The 20,904-nt window shown below is 36.0% G+C and overlaps 1 protein-coding gene across 8 annotated transcripts in view; it reads right to left on the bottom strand.

The window, feature by feature from the left end:
• SRBD1 (S1 RNA binding domain 1) overlaps positions 1-20,904 on the bottom strand; it is a 236,456-nt gene that overhangs the window by 3,082 nt on the left and 212,470 nt on the right. For 2 of the 8 annotated variants that reach the window (XM_032411056.1, XM_032411060.1), the window contains exons 22-23: positions 20,489-20,641; positions 17,677-18,450 (exon numbers count right to left, since the gene is read on the bottom strand). The exons of 1 other annotated variant lie outside the window; for it this stretch is intronic. In XM_032411056.1, the coding sequence (XP_032266947.1) occupies positions 20,515-20,641 (127 nt within the window). In that variant the 3' untranslated portion in view covers positions 17,677-18,450; positions 20,489-20,514. Of the gene's footprint in view, positions 1-17,676; positions 18,451-20,488; positions 20,642-20,904 lie in introns of those variants that run through there. 5 more of the 8 variants (XR_004300323.1, XR_004300324.1, XM_032411057.1 and 2 more) reach the window with 5 other exon arrangements.

The following is a 20,904-nucleotide window of genomic DNA, read 5'->3' as shown; positions in this document are numbered from 1 at the left end:
TATTATCCAAAATAGAGAGAACACTTAAAACTCAACAATAAGAAAACAAACTACCTGATTAAAAAATGGATCAAAGACCTTAGCAGACCTCACCAAAAAAGATATACAGACAGCAAAGAAGCACATGAAAAGATGCTCCATGTTATATGCCATCAGGGAAATGCAGATTAGAACAATGAGATACCACTACAAAACAGAACACCAACAACACAAAACGCTGGTCAGGACATGGAGCAACATGAACTCTCATTTATTGCTGCTGGAAATGTAAAATGGTATAGCACTTTGGAAGTCAGTTTGACAGTTTCTTACCAAACTAAACATGCTCTTACTATGCAATATAGAAATCCTGCTTAGTATTTACCTAAAGGGGTTGAAACCATGTCCACACAAAAACCTGCACATAAATGTTTATAGCAGATTTTTTTTTTTTTTTGTAATTGCCAAAACTTGGAAGCAAGCAAAATGTCTTTCAGTATGAATGGATAAACTGGAACATCCAGACAATGGAATATTATTTAGCACTAAAGTGAAATGAACAATCAAGCCATGAAAAGACATAGGGGAAACTTAAATGCATTTTACTAAGTAAAAAAAGCCAATATGAAAAGATTGCAATCTATGATTTCAACTACATCACATTCTGGAAAAGGCAAAACTATGGAGACAGTAAAAAGATCAGTGGTTTCCAGGGATTAGAGGAGAGGGAGAGATGAATTGGTATGCACAGGACTTTTAGGGCAGTGAAACTACTCTGTATACTGTAGTGGTGGAAACATCATTACACATTTGTCCAAGCCCACAGAAGGTACAACAGCAGGAGTAATACCTACTGTAAACTATGGACTTTAGGTGATGATAATGTGTCAGAGTAGGTTCATCAGTTGTAACAAATGCACCGCTCTAGTGAGGGATGTTGATAATGGGGGAGGCTGTGCATGAGTGATGGCAGGAAATACATGGGAAATCTCTGTACCTTCTACTCAGTTGTGCTGTGACCTAAAACTGCTCTAAAAAATAAAGTCTATTAAAAAAATAGAACATCTATCTCTGTACAGGTGTAGGATAAAATGTTCCCAAAACATAAACTAGAACATAATATCCTGAACTTTACAAAATCAACTTTATTTAATTAGCGATAATTCCTTCCTCTCAGATTTGATGTGCTTTTCTAATAATACCAAACATGTAATTATAAACATACTCCTTTTCAAGCACTAATAAATAACTTATCTCTATATAACAACTGTTGAGTATGCAACTCTTTTCACCTGTCTCGCTTTTTAAAGATATTTCAGGATGTCCTACAAACAGAAATTCAGCATGATTATTCTTTGTTCCCAAAGAATGTGCAAGTTTTATATTTGTGTTGTTGTTTTTTAAATCTCACTTTAACTTAAGCTACAAAAATGAGATTTCTCTAAAAATAACAAGAATAAATAATAGTAAATGATAAGTCTTAGGCTCCTTTGTCAAAACTATTGAAAATTGAAAAATTGAACGACTTTAAAGACTAGAAACAAATTTTTTTACAAGTTGGGTGGTTTCTAATTCCTGGGTTTTAACAAATTTGAGGAAGGATCTAATCAAATTACCAGTGATAGATCATTAATAACAATTTTTGATGATGACTACACAATTTTGGCATATAACTTGAAAGGATTTCCAAGCCATGAGTGATATTTTAAAAATAAAACTCCTTTTCCCTCTATCAGTTATTTATGTGAACAAGGATTCTCAGCTCTTACACACATAAAATCTAAAAGGAAAAGAATTGATGCTAAGCCTGTTTCTGAAATAAGTCATACTTAAATATTTACCTGTGGTTACATGAACTAATTGAGAATCCAATTAGCAACATCCAATATCATTAAATGATAATTTTCTAGTAAACTTTTACATTTTAATCATTATTTGTCAAAATTTACAATGTTTATTTTGTTTGTGTACTGCTGATAACTGCAATAACTGCAATAAACCAGATGAAACAATATTTATGAGACTTATGGACATAGAAATGAAAACAAATTAAATTATAATTTGTATATTATTTTTGTTGCAAGAAACATGATAGGATAATCAATAAAAATGTTTAAGCATAATGATATTGCACTGTGATAAAATTATGTGAAAGAAGTGAAAAGAAAATAGAAGTTCAAGGAAAAAAGAAATGATGTACAAACATTTGACTACTAAAAAGAGCTCATTCATATATTTTGGTGCCTATCAAAGCATTGTGACATTTAGAATGGAATGGATAATTTAAAAAAGTTATGTGAACTAAGTTTAATGTGGTTCTTGGGTTGTAGTTTGCTGAACCCTGGTCTAGATCTAGGGAAGTGATGGAGAAAATGTTAATAATGCCGATGAAACTTAAAAATATGTCACATCTGTAGCCATTGCATTGTGAATAGAAAAAAAAAAAAACCCTATTTCTTCCAGTATTCAAAAACTATGATCCACTTCCACAAATAAGTCACAAAGACCACTGGTGGATGAGTGAAGTTCCAACACATCTTCATTGTTTCACTTTCATCTGATTTGTTAAAGTCAACATTCATGCCGGAATTACACTTGGAGAGCCAGGTGTTACACATTTATCAGCGGCACACACTGCTGAACTCAAGTGTGTGATTCCCCATTTAGTCCATCTCTTTTTGTTTCTCAAACCAAATCTGGTCTCGGGGAAAGGTCTGGCATCAGCCTATGCATTTTCCTCTTGCTACTGGGCACAAAGGATCTGGTTTCACACTTGGAGACGTGTCCCTCAACTCTGAGAAACACTCCTGGTAGGTTGTTCTGAAATCCGCTTGCAAATGCATCTTCTCTGCTTCTTCCTGCATGCTCTCCTGCTTAAGCTCCATGGTTTTGTTTCTGTGGTTTCATCCGGACTGAATAATCTTTGCCTTTTAATCCAAGTACTTATATTTAAAGTAAATTATCGATGTTCACATCTACATCTCACCATGTGCTTTGTTTGTCCCATCTGTTCTATGCTGCTTTCACTCTCCTTTCTTGCACTTGAAAAAAAAAATCAAATGCTTTTAATCATTTTATTTCCCTTTTGAGTAGATTGTTAATTGTACATTATTTTACTATTCTTTTCATGGTTACCGTAGCGATTACAATACAACATGCATCTTGATTTGCTAGACTCTAACATAAACTTATATTTTCACTAATGCAAGGACTATAGAATGCTTTAATTTTTACTCTCTTCTTGCCTTTTGTGTTATTATTGTCATGAATTTTATTTCTACATATTAAAAATTTAAAATTTTATTTATTTATTTATTTATTTACTTATTTATTTATTAGAGAGGGGGGAGGGGCAGAGGAAGAGGGAGAGAGAGAATCTCAAGCAGGCTCCACGTCCAGCGCAGAGCCCGATGCTGGGCTTGATCTCACAACCCTGAGATCATGACCTGAACTGAAGTCAAGAGTCAGATGCTTAACCGACTGAGCCACCCAGGCACCCTGAAAATTTTTTTAAGTAAACTCTAAGCCACATGTAGGGCTCAAACTCACACCCTGAGATCAAGAGTTGCATGTTCCACTGACTGAGCCAGCCAGGCACCCCACTACATAAACACCTCAAGATAATAAGTATTTTATTTTGTTAATATTCAATATATCGATCTCCCCCCCCCCATTTTATGGTTTCGGGATGGGGTAATGTTGTCTTCATAGAATGAACTGGGAAGTATTCCCCTTTTCAGTATTCTGAAATGTTTGTGTAGAATTAGTATTATTTCTTAATAACTGTTTGGTTAATTTACCAGTAACGCCATCTAGGTCTGAGGTTTTCTTTGTGGGAAGGTTTTAAACTAGAAATTCAATCTCTAACAGATATAGCATAATTCAGGTTACCTATTTCTTCTTGAGTGAGCTTTGGTGATTTTTTCTTTTCAAGGAATTTATCTACTTGATCTAAGTTGTTGAATTGATTGGCATAAAGTTGTTCTTTTATTATTTTTCTTATCAATAGGCTCTATAGTTATGTTACTTCTCATTCCTGATAATGTAATGGGAACTTGGGTTTTCTTTTTCTTCCTCTTTTTTTAATCAGGCTGGCTAGAGGTTTACCTTTTTTTTTTTTTCCTGAAAGAATCAGTTTTTGGTTTCATTGACTTTCTCTATTGTTTTTTCTGTTTTCCATTTCATTAATTTGGGCTCCTGTATATTCTTTTCTTTCTTCTGCTTACTTTGGATTTCATTTGCTCCTTTTTTTGTTTCTTAATTTGGAAGCTGAGATCCTGATAGGACTTGAGGGGCAAGAATTCCAAAAAGGGGGGGTACGTTCTGTACAACTTTTCCTTTCAGTGAATCTGCTGATAGCAAATGGCTCAGATGCAAGAGCTGATAGCAAATGGCTCAGAAGCAAAGAGCAGCCCCTGAGAACCTGGGAAGCCAATCAAGTCTCAGAGCAATCTCTCAGAATGGGTGACAGAGTTAGAGATCAGTGCATACTAATGGGGAGGGGTCCTGGTATACATCTCAGACTTCCAGTAAAGACTCTGGAAGAGAAACACCACAGGTATATAGCTAAGATGGAAGTAGAACAGTGTGCTCAAAAGACTGAAGTCAGCTCATCCCAGACTGGTGTAGTCATCTGTCCCTACTCTGCCTGCCAACTGGCAGGTAAATCTTCTCTGCAAGAAGAAAATATTAGCCAGAGCCTCAAATTATATCTACTATTTTCATATAGAAGATCTGGCATTCAATCAAAGGATTACCAGACACGCCAACTGCTAGAATCAACTGACAAAAACCAAGGAGTATGACAGACTTCAGAACAGACTCACAGACGATACAGATACTGGAGTTCCCAGGCATGACTTCAACTATGATTACTATGTTCTAGAAAATATAGGGCAAAAAGAGACTTTCACTAGAGAACTAGAATCAATAATACTGAAAAGAGAGAATCAAATGTAAATTCTCAAATGGGAACATATAAATTGCTAAAATTAAAATTTCAATAGGAATTAAAAACTGAATAGACATAGAAGAGGATTAGTTAACCAAAAGTAGATCATTAGAGGAGATCTAGAGTAGAGGAGAGGAGAAAAGGATGGTTTCATGGGTATATGCAAATGTTAAAACTTACCAAACTGCACATAAATATGTGCAATTTATTGAATGTCAATTATTCCTCAATAAAGATATATCACCTTTAATGGAGCAAAAATCAAAGTGGCATCAGATACAATTTTCTAGAATAGGGCAAAATTTTAAAAGTTCTCAGAGAAAAAATTACCTTTGGTCTAGAAGTCTATGCTCAGCTAAACTAGCACTCAAGTAAGAATGTAGATTAATGGCTATTTTCAGACATGTAAGTCCCAAGGTATTTGTATCCCATGCACACTTTCTAAAGAAAAAAAATTAAGAATGTATTTAGTTAAACAAAAAAAGAAGTATGGGAAAAGGTGAAGCTTCAAGAAAGTGACACCTACAAAGGAGTGTGACTAAAAAAAAAAAAAATCCCAGATGACAGATGAGCAGTAGACTTTGAAAGCAACTACTCCCATTTGGACCCCAGCAAGGGACCTTCAAGAAGAAAGTAGATTTTTATCAAAAAAGTTAGTATAGTATAGTATAGTATAGTATAGGAAAAAAGATGGACTTTTTAATGTTACAGTGAATGTAATATTGCATATGTCAGAAATAATGTATATATTCAAAAGGAAAAAAAGGTAATTAAAAGCCTGGAGGGGGCACTCTATAGAAAATGTGAAGCAACTAAAATATAGTATACTTTTCTCAGAGTATAAGAGAATTCATTTCACATGATACTCGGAACATTCTCCTTCAAGAGTTAGTGGCATAGAATTATGTTTCCTTCTCTGAGGTCCCAAAGATACTATTTTACTCCACAGTTCACAATATTTAGAGTCCAAAAAATTTAACCAATTGCTATTCTTTTCTAGGTTTTAGAACCAGTTTACAAACAAACCAACAAAGCCAAAACAAAACAAAACAAAACAAAAACAAAACACCCAGACACTTCATTGCAGTTACAAAGAATATAAATGCTTTAAATCTCAATGCTGTAAAAATACTGGAATGCTAACAGATGTGGCAGGGTAACAGAAAATAGAGAAAAGAAACAAAAAATAAAGAAAAAAGGGCGAAGGAATTGCAGATACCTTTATTTTCTTACTTTACAAAGTAGCGAATCAAAATACATACAGTCTAAAGTTGGGCAAGAAAAAGAGGGCTTACATATATTAAAGCTTAAAAAATAACCAGGAGAAGACCTAAATAATAAAACTATCAGTCTCACATTTTAAGATGGAAGAATAAAGAAATCTCTGACTCTGTTGTGGACTGAACGTTTGTATCCCCCACCACAATTCATACGTTGACACCCGTTCCTCCAGTGTTGACGGAATTAGAAGGCAGGGTCTCCGGGAGGAAATAGGGTGAGTGGGGGCCCCATGAATGCAGTAAGTGCCCTTGTAAGAGTTGGAGTTTGCTTCCTCTCTCTGTTCTCTCAGTGAGACGTCTGCAGCCTTGAAGAGGGCTCTCACCAGAACCCAATCATGATCTCAGACTTCCAGCCTCCAGAACTGTGAGAATAAACTTCTGATGTTTGTAAGACACCTAGTTTATGGTATATTGTTACAGCAGCTGGAGCTAAGACAGGCACTGTCTGCTTTCTAAAACCAATCAGAAACAACAAGGGTAAAAAATGAAATAAAAACTCTATCTATGAGGAATCAGGCAACACTTATGATCTGAACCTTCTTACTTATAAAGAAGGGCTGCCAAGTACAGTGAAAATTAGGTCAGAGAAAGGGTGCCAAGAGACAATATCCATGGTTGCAGATCTCAAGCAGAGGCAACAAGGCACAGTTTTCCAAGTTAGTTGTATACCCTGAGGAGCAAAAGCAATAGTTACTTGTTTTAAAGAAGGCTGACGTTTGCAAACTGGTTCTAGAATTCTCCATGACTCCCTTTTGAAACCACACAGACATGACATTCTTGCAAAAAAAAAATTCTGGAAGTAGGGAAACTAGGTTAATGGATGGAACTGAAGTTACCAATTCTATTCAATTAATATTGTGTAAAGTCTGAATCCACACTCACAATACACTCTACTAGACCTTGTATATGTAGGTCTTTACTGTGAGTTAGGACTTGTTAGCCTAGAAGTTGTTCAAAGCCTCTGATGCCTCTCTCGCATTATCTTTCCCCATATAGGTGGTTCAGAAAGGGCTGTATCCAAAAATGAGAATAACAAAAAAGATCAGGAATGGTTTCACAACCTTATGCATATGCTAAAAAAATATCAAATTGTATGCTCTAAGTGGGTAGATTATATTATATGTGAATTATATTTCAATAAAGCTTTTAAAAAAGGAACTAGGAGACAAAACCATTGCAGGAAAAAAGACAAAAGAAATAAGAAAACAAATTCAACATATGTCAGAAAACTGATTATGGAATGGTTGAAAAATGTGACTAAAAATGTGACTAAGTGGTTGAAAAATGTGACTAAAAATTGTGGAATGGTTGAAAAATGTGACTAAAATATGGATTCAAAGAACTTGGTGAAAAAGTGGCCTCCATGAGTTAAGAGTTCAAAGCACAGGTAAAAGGACTGAAGGAAGAAATGATAAGACAACTTCGGATAAGATAAAATTGACCTGAATGAGCCCAGGGAAGATGTAGAAAAAAAATTTATATTCTTAAACTGTTACTCAATTTTCACAGAAATGGAAACTGCAGAAAGAAGAGATATTGTTGAAAACAAGCTAAAGAAATGGGATGATAGGCTTAAGAAAACTTGAGTACAGGGCGCCTGGGTGGCTCAGTTGGTTAAGCAACTGCCTTCGGCTCAGGTCATGATCCTGGATCCCTGGATCGAGTCCCGCATCGGAATCCCTGCTTGGCAGGGTGTCTGCTTCTCCCTCTGACCCTAACCCCTCTCATGTGTTCTCTCTCATTCTCTCTCTCAAATAAATAAATAAAATCTTTAAAAAAAAAAAAAAAAGAAAGAAAACTTGAGTAACAGTTTAACAGTTACAGTTTAAGAATATAAATAACATTTGTAAAAAAATCAAAAAGAAAAAGAATTTTAAAGAATTATAGGGAAAAATCATCTACATGGAAGACAGATAAGAAAGGGTTAATGTTCAATATGCATTCAGAAGACAACAGAACAATCAGCACACAAAAAACATTCACAGTATAATTCAAGAAAATTCTTCTGAAATAAAACAACTTGAATCTATAGATTTGAACAGGCACACCATCTTCCAGGAAGAACCAACAAAGATTAATCAGCACTAGAACATGCCCTAATAAAGTTACTGGACTTCAAAGATATGATCTTTCAGACAGAAAATCAAATCACCTCAAGGGGAAGAGATAGAAATCAGGATTCTTCATACTTCTTTAAAGCACTATTCAATACTGTAGAAATTCACTGTCTTCAAAATTCTAAGGGATACTCTGATCCAAGAATTTTATTTCCAGCCAAAGTATAGTTCAAGCATAAAGGCAACATGCAGATGATTTGAAACATACAAATACCTAGAGAACACAATTCCTAGGAATCTTTCTTGAAAAAACTACTAAAAATAGCCTCTGTCAATTGAAAGACAAATGGAAAATGAAAATAATTAAGTGTCCAATTCAGTAAGTTAGAAAAGCAACAACATAGCAATCCTAAGAACAAAGGCAACGAGATACTCATAAAGATAAAAACAACAATTTAAGAATTAGAAAACAGGAGAACTATAGACCAAATAAACATAACCTAGAGAATATTCTTAAAGAAAAATAAAAAGGTAAAGATTTAGGAAAGCTAGCCAGACAATATAAATAAAAAAGGAAGAAGCACATATATAAATGTAAAAATGAGTATGGAGAAATGAGCATAGATACTTAGGAAATTAAATCATGAGAATATATTGTTCAGCTTTATGCAAATATATGTAATACATAATTAGGGAAATATAAATGATTAAAACTGACCCCAGAAAAGGAAGAAAATACAAATAGATCAATTTTCAGAAAATTTTATGAGTGAATTCTATTAAGAAACATGTAACTCTAATATTATTTAAATGGTTCTAGACAATTAAAAGGAACATTTCCAAAATCTTTTTGTCAATTCAGTATAACATTGAGACAGTCCAATCCCTAAACACTGTAAAGAAAATATCGGCCAATTGATTCTAGCACATTAATCAAATATATCATGATTAAGTAAAACTCATACCTAAAATGCAAAGATGGCTCAATATTAAGATGATTATTGTAATACAACTTAAACATATGTCAAAAAAGAAATACTATATGAACATTCATGTACCTGCTGAAAAGGCATCTAAAAAAATCTATCCATATAGGTAATAGATGAATAGTTTCTTAGCATGAAAAATATACATATATCATTTCAAAGGCTAGAAACCATATAGTGAAACACTGAGTCCCATTAAAATCAGAAACAAAACTAGAATGCACATTATTACCAGTATTATTTAGCTTTGGCCAATACTAGCCAATGTCATTAGAGAAGAAAAAAAAAAAAAAAAAAATATATATATATATATAAAATCATGAAGGAAAAGGAAGAAAACATTACTATTTGCAGATAAGATGATGCTATGGCAGAAAATTTAGGAAAGTCAACTTAAAAAAAATCATTGTTTATCATGGAACACTATATCTAAAACTAATGATGTAATGTATGGGGATTAACATAACAATAAAAAAATTTAAAAGGCAAAAAAAAAATCATTGTTACTAAGAGTAAGATAATTTAGTAAGGTGGCTGAGAAAAAATTAAAACACAATTAATAGTTCTCCAATATATGAATGATTATCTAGAAAATATAACAAAAATACCCAATTTACAAAAACAAGAAACAAAATACCTAGGAATAAATCTAAGAAATAGGTAAGATTCACATGATGAAAATGTAGAAACACTATGAAAGGTCATTTAAAAAGATTTTAATAAATAGACATATTCTTAGGTAAAGAGATGATGAAATATGATGGCAATCCTTTATAAATAAATATGTAAATTGAACTTTCTCAAGAAAAATACCAATACCCATTACTTTGGGAATAAAGCAAGGAAACAGTAATGAAGGAGGACTAGCCCTACCAGATACTAAAAGGTATTATAAACATCATGGTAATTAAAAGTTTGAGATCTCCATGCTCAGCCAGGAGTCTGCTTGTTCCTCTCCCTCTGCTCCCCCCCCATCTCATGCCCTTGCTCTCTCTAAAATAAATAAATAAAAGTCTTAAAAAAAGAAAAGGGGGGGTAGAGCCTGGGTGGCTCAGTCAGTTGAGCATCTGACTCTTGGTTTTGGGCTTGGGTCATTATCTTGGGGTCGTGGGACTGAACCCTGGGTCGGCTCTGCACTCAGTGCGGGGTCTGCCTGTCCCTCTCTCCCTCTGCTCCTCCCCCAGCTCATGCTCTCTCTCTCTTTCAAAGAAATAAATAAAATCTTAAAAAAAAGTTTGGTATCAGCACATGAACAGTAAGATCTATGGAAAAGAATACATAACCCGGAAATAGATGCAAATAAATATTGGGATTAGTTCCTGATAAAAGCTGGCATTTCAAACTAGTGGGGTAAAATGATATATTTAATAAATAGGATAAGAGGGTAGCCATCTGGAAAATATGAAATTGGATTCTCTCTTTCACTTACACCAAATTAAATTCTAGATAGATATATATTTAAAAGAGAAAAATAAACATAAAGGTAAAAGAAATGATACATTTGATTTTACAAAAATTTTGATTTTTATGACAAAAATTTCCAATTATATTTTTCTTTCCAAATACTCATTTGGTTTCTTTTATCAGACCTACTTGATCACTTAAAAAATATTTTCTCCTTCTTCAAATGAATTGTGTTCAACATCTTCTTTCATTAAAACATATTAAAAACACTTATTTTGTAATCTGTGTCTAATTCCAATGTGCAAAGGGTTTGACTCATTCAGCTGTTTTTTCCTGCGGCTTCTTACAGTGGCTTGTTTCTTGTTTTGTTTGTTTCCTTTTAAATTTTTTATTGTGATATCATATTCCTTGAACTTTCCGGAGAGAATTCTGCAGAGACTTGCATTCACTTCTGCAGATGCCCAGGGGCACAGTAATTATAAACAATATTCTCAGCTTGAGGATTTTGAGATCACTTCACTAGTATGAAGCAGTTTTATTATTTTCGGTAGTTTGTATATTTCTTCTTTTTTCTTTTTTAGTTCTAAGTATTTTCTAATTTCCACTTTGATTTCTTCTTTGACTGATGTATTATTTAGAAGTATTCTTAAACTTCCAAACATTTGTTATTGTTTTTTGCTACCTCAACCTCCTCTGCCAGCATGCTGCAAGTGAATCTTTATCACCACTACCTTATTCAGGCCTTGGTTACCTCTTTTTTGTAATAGAATAACCACTATGCTTGATCTATAGCACCAATACTGTCTTTACACTTAGGGGAGAAGGCTCTTTATTCTTCGTGTATTTTTTTAAAAACTGTATATAGGAGTGTGTCTAATCCTGATCTTACAAAATTATTCCAGAGGAAAATTCACAGACAAAACTTAGCAAGGATATCAGTGATGAATTGTATCACCTGGCTTCACCTGAAACAATAGAGCCCATTGAATTAGGGCAGTCAAACATGCTTCCTCTAAGGACACATAATTGATTTGTTTAATTTCTGCAAGGTCATCTGCCCTGGGAACGGGCAGGGGGATTCTGCATTCCCTTCCATGGTTTGTAACCTCATCCCTGACAGCTGCAGGGACACGTGCATGGAGAAGAATCTCTCCTCTTCCTTCCCCCCTCCTCCCTGGCATTCACACATAACTTTGTGGCAATTTACTTTTATCACCATGTCCTGCAATGAGCTTTACTTGCTAGGCATCATGTTCTCCACAGAGGCTTGCCATGGGAAAAGTCTCTCCTTCTGAACCCCCTCAGATCATCAGACCAGGCATTTTTCCCATCTTGGGTTCATCCTTGGATTGGTATCAGTTCATCAACAAGTCCTAATGAGTGTACTTACCCATGTGGACTGAGTCAGTGCCTATTCACACTGACTTAGACAATCCCACTTCCAGAAGGCAAAATACAAGACAACAGAGCCAAAAATCAAGCCAAACCCAGGCTCGCATGAACTTGTACTTTAATTGCTGCAACTGCTTCCTAACTTACCTCCTGGATTTCTCTACCCCTCGCATCCCCCCACAGTGCATATGTCTGCTAGAGCAACTTGCCTAATATTGCTGCACATGGTTAAATGTTCACCAGTCCCTTTCCCCACTCAAAATCTTCAGTGGATCCTCTTTGCTTAGAAAAAAAGGTACAAATGAAGAGAACCAGAAATGGTGGATTAAAAGGTTAATATAACGAACTCTATAAGATGAAGTTTCTTGCTTTCCTCTCTTTTATCAGGTTCTTTAATAAACATAAAATTATATAGTCATCACCATACCAATGTATTATTGTTGGGTTTGTAACACATATAGATGTAACAATAATATAACAATAATAAGAACAAAAAAGGGCGGAGGGAATAGAGTTATATAGGGCTGATGTTTCTGTACCTCACTGGGAATAAGTTACTGTAAATGTGAGGTCAGTTGATACCTACCATCTTATCTGGTAAGCCTAGAGAAACACTAAGAACATAATTCCAGACAAAGACATCACAAGTAAAGAAAACAGATCAACATCTGTTATAAATACAGATGCAAAAATCCTCAACAATAAACTAGCAAACCAAATCCAGTAATATATAAAAAGGTTAATTCAATGTGTAAGTTTGTTAGAGCTGCCATAACAAAGTATCACAACGTGGTGGCTTAAACAACAAAAATTTATTCTCTCACAGTTCTGGAGGCTAGAAGTCTGAGATCAATGTGTTGGCTGGGCTGGTTCCTTCTGACGGTGCTAGGGAAGTCTGTTCCAGGCCTCTCCTACCTTCTGGTAGTTCTTCCGTTTATGGTAGTATAACTCCAATCTTCACATGACATTCTCCCTGTGTGCATGTCTGTGTCCAAATTTCTTCTTTTTATAAGGACATGAGTCAATTAGATTAGGAGCCCATCTCAATTGAGAATGACCTAATCTTAACTACTTACATCCTCAACAGCCCTATTTGTAAGTAAGGTCACATTCTGAGGTACTTGGGGTTAGAACTTCAACATGTGAATTTTGGGGGGACACATTCAACCTATAACATAAAACCATGACCAAAAGGAATTTACCCCAGGAATGCAAGATTGGTTTAACTTTCAAAAATGAATTAATGTAATATACCACACTAATAGAATAAAGGACAAAACCCACACAGTCATCTTAATAGATTCAGAGAAAGAATTTGAAAAAAATCAATATCCCTACTTGATGAAAACAGTAAAAAACTAGGACTAGAAGGGAACTTCCTCAATCTGATAAAGGTCACATACAGAAAATGCAAAGTTCAATTGTACTTTTTTAAAAAAAGATTTTATTCTTTTTTTTTTATTTGAGAAAGAGAGAAAGCAGGGGGAGCAGCAGAGGGAGAGGGACAAGTAGACTCTGCGCTACGCACAGAGCCCAATGAGGGGCTTGATCCCACAACCCTGAGATCATGACCTGAGCCAAAATCAAGAGTTGGACGCTTAACTGACTGAACCCAGGTACCCCCTAAATCATACTTAATAATGAAAGACTAAACACTTATTTCTTAAGAGCAGGAATAAGACAAAAATGTCCACTTTCACCACTTCCATTCAACAATGTACTGGAGGTTCTAGTCTGAAAAATGAGGCAAGAAAATTTGAGAAAAGAAATTCAGAGTGGAAAGAAAGTAAAACTATCTCCATTCACAGATGGCATGATCTTATATATAGAAAATTCTAAGGAATCCACTAAAATAACTATTAAAAGTAATAAGTGAGTTCCATAAGTTTACAGGATACAAATCAGTACAAAATAATCAATTGTATTTTTATACATTGCAGCAAACATTCAAAAAATGGATATAAGAAAACAAGTCCATTTACAGCTGCCTCAAAAAGAATAAAATACTTAGGAATAAACTCAATAAAAGAAGTGTAAAACTTAAACTTTGAAAACAGCAAAACATTAGAAATTAAACACCTAAATAAGTGGAAAGACATCCCATGTTCATGGATTGGAAGACTTAATATTGTTAAGATGGCAGTACTCCCCCAAATTGATCTACAGATTCGATGCAATACCTATCAAAATCTCAGCAGGCTTCTTTTCAGAAATTGGCAAGCTGATCCTAAAATCCATACACAAATGCAAGAGATCCAGAATAGCCAAAACAATCTTGAAAAAGAATAGAGTTGGAAGCTTCACACGACATAATTTCAAAATTATTACAAAGCTAAAGTACTCAAGACTGTATAGTACTGGCATACGTATAGCTATAAAGACCAATGGAACAGAATTTACATATATGTCTATAGTATAGAACCCATACGTCTATGGTCAATTGATTACTGACAAGAGTAGCAAGATAATTAAATGAGAAAAGAATTGTCTTTTCAACAAATAATGCTAGGATGACTGGATAACTACATTAAAACAAAATCATTCAGATCTCTACCTCATTTTATATACAAATTAACTCAAAATGGATCAAAGATCTATATATAAGAGCTAAAATTATTAAACTCTTAGAAGAAAACATATGTGTAAGTCTTCATGACTTTGAATTAGGCAATGGTCTCTTAAATAGGACACCAAAAGCACAAGAAACAAAAGGAAAAAATAGATAAATTTGACATCGTATCAAAAATTTTGTTTTTCAAGATGAAACCAGAGACAGAGACAAACTATAAGAGACCTTTAATCTCAGGAAACAAACTGAGGGTTGCTGGAGTGGAGGGGGGTGGGAGGGATGGGGTGGCTGGGTGATGGACACTGGGGAGGGTATGTGCTATGGTGAGCACTGTGAATTGTGTAAGAACTGATGAATCACAGACCTGTACCCCTGAAACAAATAATAAATTATATGTTAATAATAAATAAATTAATTTAAAAATTTTTGTTTTTCAAAAGAACTATGAAAAAAATGAAAATAAAACCCTACAGAATGGAAAAAAGTTTTTATAAATCTTCTATCTGATAAAGGGCTTACATCGAGAATATATAAAGAACTCCTAAAATGTAGAAAAATAATTGAAAAGTGGTCAGAAAGCTTGAATCGACATTTCTTCAAAGAAGATATATAAATGCCAATAAGCACATGAAAAGATGCTCAGTGTTATTATCCATGAAGGAAATGCAAACTAAAACCACACTGTGAAACCATTTCACACCCACTAAGATGCTATAATAAAAAATAGAGATGAACAAATGGTGATGAGGATGTAGAACTCTGTGAAAATCATTGACTTGTAGCTTTTAAGTGGTGAATAATATCTCAATAAAGCTGTTAGCAAAATCCAAACCCAAACAAGACCAAGGTAAAGTTTCTGAAAGCAAATTTGTGATTGCAGACTATTTTCTTTGGTCCTGGCTCCATTCACTGGGGCCAACAGACTGTATTAGTGAAGAGTTGGCCAAAGCCCAAAGGAACTCTCTTCATCTGTGCTTTGCCTTGAGCAATTTATTTTAAAATAACCCTTTGTCAAATTAGACATACACAGTCTGGTTTTGCATATCCTCTCCTAGGGTTTTTGATGTTTTTATCTTGGGGATTGGGTGGGACATGGAGGGTATGTTTTCCTCTTTGAAAGATGTGATGGGTTAAGGGCCAATTAATTGTCAGTTTTAGTTTTCTTGGCCCCTGACTCATGTCCATTTTCAACTCCAACAGCTTCCAGTATCAATCATACAGGAGCCAAACTCTCCATGAAGCACAGAGATCTCACTGCTCTGAATTTCTAATTTTCTTTCTTTAATGGTAGTGCAGTCTCTGCTTACTGTTCTTAGAAGTGTGGGTGGGACGGAAGTAATCTAAGGGAACCTTGTAAGTGATGAAGAAATAGAGTTTTTTCAGTATCTGGGTTACCCAGTGCTGCTATAAATTATGAGGCCAGTGATGGGTAGGTGCTGGGGCTGGTTTGCTTGAGAACTGGTTAGGCAGCTGGGTTAGAGTTGAGTTCCCCAAGTACAGAATAGGAGCAAGGGATAACTGGTGGGAAAGGGAGGGAATGGTGGGCATTCATGAGCTAGTGGATCATGTAAACAAAGTTAGTTTGGAAGAACTTCAATTCTAATGCTCCAGTGGCTATACTGGGCTTGTTTATGAGGCTCCCAGATTCACCCAGCCTCACTGGGTGACCCCTACCCTCATCCTCAGCCATTGGCTCCACAGGAAGGCTGGCTGCTACTGTAGTTACTGCTGCTTGCTGGAGAAGTAGGGATAAGGACCAGAATTCAGTGTGGCCTCTATCACACCTGTTGCAGTGGGATCCAAAGTAGCTCCAACACAAAGGTCTGACCCAACCGCATCTACTTCCTTAGTAAGTGTCCACAGAAGGCAACCTGGAAGCACAGGGGAATCAACGCCTGGTAGAATGAACTGTGACCAGTGAGAAACAGGAGACAGGAAGGAGAGAGAAGATAAACTCCTCCTCTTTCCTACCTTCCTTCCACCCTTCCACCATCTGAGCCACCATCATTCCATATAGCTTCTTCAGAGACAACCTGCTCACTAAGAAGCTGGCAGTGTTTTCTTATGAGGCTGTACACAACATCTTCTTTTGCTTTCCCACCACCTGGACTCACTGCCCCCTTTCCCTTGCTCTTCCTGACCTGGGATTATAAACCCCAATAAAGCATGAGTACATAAGTTTTTTCTCATGCTGTTTTCTAGAGAATCTGAGCTAATGCAGAGACCAAGGCCAAACACTGTATCTGGAGGAATCAAGGTAAATATATTGGACAGCTCAGGTCTGGTGAGGATGCGGTCATAATAATCTGAGCAGGTAAGGAATGAATAAAAGGGGGTGAGGTCCCAATACCATGCATAGTGGTGGGAATGCAAGGTTGCTGTCTTCGTGGAGTTTCCAATCTGTAGAGAAAGATCTTAGTTAAGTGCTGTTATCACATACATAAATGTATAGTCATAAACTGTGTGTAGGAAGTGAAGGAAAAGTACATGGTGCAAGGAGAGCCTATAAAAGGGAACTTCATTTAGTCTGGGAGTTTAGTAAGTCTTTTCTTTTCTTTTTTTTTTTTTTTTTTTTTAAAGATTTTATTTATTTATTCATGAGAGAGATATATATAGAGAGAGAGAGAAGCAGAGGGAGAAGCAGGCTCCCAAGGAGCAGGGAGCCCGATGCGGGACTCGATCCCAGGACCCTGGGATCATGACCTGAGCTGAAGGCAGACACTTAACCATCTGAGCCACCCAGGTGCCCTAGTAAGTCTTTTCTGAGAAAATACCACCTGTGGTGACATCCAAAGGGGTGGGATGAGAGCAAAGGGAGGCTGTTCTGAGCAAAATGAACGGCTCTCTGGTGAGAGGAAACATGCTCAGTTTGGGCGGGGGGGCAGGCAGAAAGGATTTCTCTGTAGAGAAGGTGCCTCCCAGCCTCAGTTTTTATACTTTTAAAGAATATCTCAACAACACAATAAAGAATGTATTTTACATCTTAACGTAGTACCAACACACACACACACACACACACACACACACACACACCCCAAAACAAGTTTCATGACACAATATTTATTGTTATGGGGTTTTTCATAAGAGCCGTTAACAATGAAATGTTCATATGCTTGGAAAGAGTGCTAGCACTGCAACAATGCACCACGGTGTTCATCACAGAACTGTCCGCGGTGATTTACATACATATGATGAAACATATCAAGGTAGATATGTAGGTACTAACATGGAAAGATGTACATGCTATATTTTAAAGAGAATAGGTACAATATATATAATCTTATCCCGATTTATTAAAAATATTTATTACATCAAGAAGTATATGTGTGGAAAAAGGGTTGAGGAAAATATAAACTATAAAAGGTGCTACTTCTCAAATTACAGGGGATTTTGTTTTCCAACTTTTATACTTCATTATTTGCACTTTTTACAATATTTGTACTACTTTTTCAATTGGGAAAAATAATGGAAATAAAGTAAAAAGAAAATACCTTCAGATGTTCCTTGAGGGTGCCACTACAGGTAAAGTGAGGTTATTGGTTTACTAGAAAATTGGGTTACCCAAGCAGCAAATTATACCAAATCTGACTCAACTGGCATATGGAGTTTTAGCTTCATGGAATCATTTTAACCTTGTGAAGCAAAGAACTTGAACAAACCTTAGGTTTGACTTTCACTGGTGCCACTTTCTTCTTCATTGCCAAGAGACTCAAACCTGGGAAACAGGTGGGCAAATGCCAAGTGATCAAAGAACCACCACTGCGACCAGAGATAGACATCCGAAGGGGAGTTGCTCCATTGCGGAAAACCTCCCTAGGTACCGTAGGCCTGGCTAGAAGTAAGGAGGTGGAAAGTTCCTCAGAATTGAGAAGGTTTTAGTAGCAGGCTAACAGCAGGCTGTTACTTGACTGCTTTTGCAAAATTCTATGACAAATCTGGAGACTTACATTTGGTCTCATTACTTAAATAAAACAAGACTTTCAAAACTTGAGACAAACAGTGCTGGGCTATTCCACTGCTCTCTGTCTGTCACCCCATCTCTCCCTTCAACACTGCATTTTTAACTTCAGATTTTTCTGCTCAGATTGACCTGTCACATGAGATGGGTTATATAGCTCTGACAAATTCTCTGGTATCTGAGAGGTTTCCCTGTAGTATTTAGATTAATAATTTATTTCTGTTCTTCTTGGGATAGACTTTTCTCCTTAAAAATACTTGGGGGGATATTATAATCCTTATTTAGATTCTTGATATGAGCTAAGTAAATAGCAAATCTTTTCTGGGGGAAGGGTTTAATTTCTAAAAAGGTAATTTTTGGTGCTGACAGGACCAGAGTCTGCTTATCCTACGCTCCTTCTAAATAATAAACCCAGCCTCCACACACAGAATCATCTTCACCATATAAAATGAGTGAGTGGGAAGAAATCTATATCTTTCTTCCTGTGGAACAGACTGCTCTGGCAATAAGCCCAGTCATTCTGAAGTTCTCCATGATCTGTTATTTAAATCCAACTCATTATGGCTGATTTCAGGCAGGAAGCCAAAATGAAAAGACTGACTAAATACGTATTTTTGTTTTTTTCCATTCTGTCCCTTCTTTCCATCTCCAATTTTAACACAAGTGCTAACTCTGAGGTCAGGGTCAGATATATAGACACCTCAACATGAGCACTCCATTAATACAAAACCAAGTATTCCAGAGGGTCTTGTGGCTTCAAATGATTTGGGATGATACCATATTCTAAAGTAGATAGCAGCCAGGTTTAACTCCAAAATGCCCATGAGATTTAACTTAAAATATTCTGCGCTACAGCTTAAATTCCAGCTCCCCGTGGCTGCAGACATCCTCAGAAGATATCATATTCATCTTTTGTCCCCAGCACCTGGCACAGGGTCTCATGCTGGGCGTCCAAAATATGTCTTCTGAGTGGAACTGTGAGTCTACAGGCCCATTGTTCTGTTTTTCTTGCATTCTGCAACCATGACTTCTCAATCACTTTGTAAAGCTCTTCTATGTTTGCTTGTAGTTCTTTAAACATTTTACTTATGTTTAACGCATCTGGAATGTATTTTTGTGTGTAGCATGGTAATATGATTTTGCCCCACTATGAAATGCCACTTTAATGTACATTAAATCCCCACTGATTTTGAATTCTGTTTATTCCTCCCTTCTGTTTGTCTCTTCCTGTGTTAGTACCACACTGTTTAAATTATGGCAGCTCTTCACTATACTTTCGTATCTGGAAGGACAAATTCCCTCATACTTACTATTCCCTCATATTCTTTTAAGGTATTGTTTTGACTTTTTTCACATAATCCTTCCAAATAAGTTTAATTTTTAACTTAAGTGTAAATAAACATACAAACAAAAGCAAAGCTGATTAGAATAATTAGAATTGTGCCCAAAGTAGACATATAATAATTTTTGGAGGACTGATCTTTCTACAAAACCATGTCTTCCAATCCAGGAACATGGCATGCCTTAATGTTTTCTACTTTTATTTTATATTCAATAGTAGAGTTTTCTAAATTATCTTCATACAGATCCTGTACATTGTTTGTTAGATTATTTCTAGATATTTTATCATGTGTTGTTGTAATAAATGGGAACTGTTTATTCCATCATATTGTCTAACATGATTAAGGAAAACTGGATTTGGGGAACATTTTATATTCGATCATTTTTGTTGAACTCTTTTATATTTATTCATCCAATCAACATTTGTTGAGTCCCTGTCACATGCTAGTTTTTTTCTATGTACAGGGGACTTAGTAAGGCACCACATAAATGCATATTAGGGAATACACTTTATTGTAAACCTCCCTCTGCCCCCTCAACAGCTTGAATGAATAAAGCTTGTTTTTCTCACCTAATGTGAAGTCCAGAGTAGGCAATTCAGGGCTGTTGTGTGACTCTACAATGCCAAGATGGGTTCAGGAACTTTCTATCTTTCTGTCCAGCCGTCCCTATTGAGTGTTTGTCACTGTCTGACCTCCAGCACCTCCAGCGTTCTGTCCGCATTCTGAGCAGGAAGGGGGGCAAGGGCAAAGGATAAAAAAAGTATGACAGCTGGGCCTGACGTCCCCACTGTTTCTAGCCTTTCTAGAATCCCGTCCCCTGACTTTTACCTACACTCATTGGCCAGGACTACACCCCATGGCCACATCCATGTCCATCAGTCACATTATGCTCCCCTCAGATCCGAATTCTTTTAGTAAGGAAGGAGGGGAGAATTCTGAATAGGCACCCAGGCAGGCCCTGCCACGGTAAGAGAGATTCCTGCCC

This window comes from Phoca vitulina, unplaced genomic scaffold (assembly GCF_004348235.1).
Source record: "Phoca vitulina isolate PV1807 unplaced genomic scaffold, GSC_HSeal_1.0 scaffold12, whole genome shotgun sequence".
In the NCBI taxonomy this organism is placed as follows: Eukaryota; Metazoa; Chordata; class Mammalia; order Carnivora; family Phocidae; genus Phoca; species Phoca vitulina.
The sequence above is the reverse complement of the archived record's forward strand: the minus strand, read 5'-3'. Positions and strand labels throughout refer to the sequence as shown.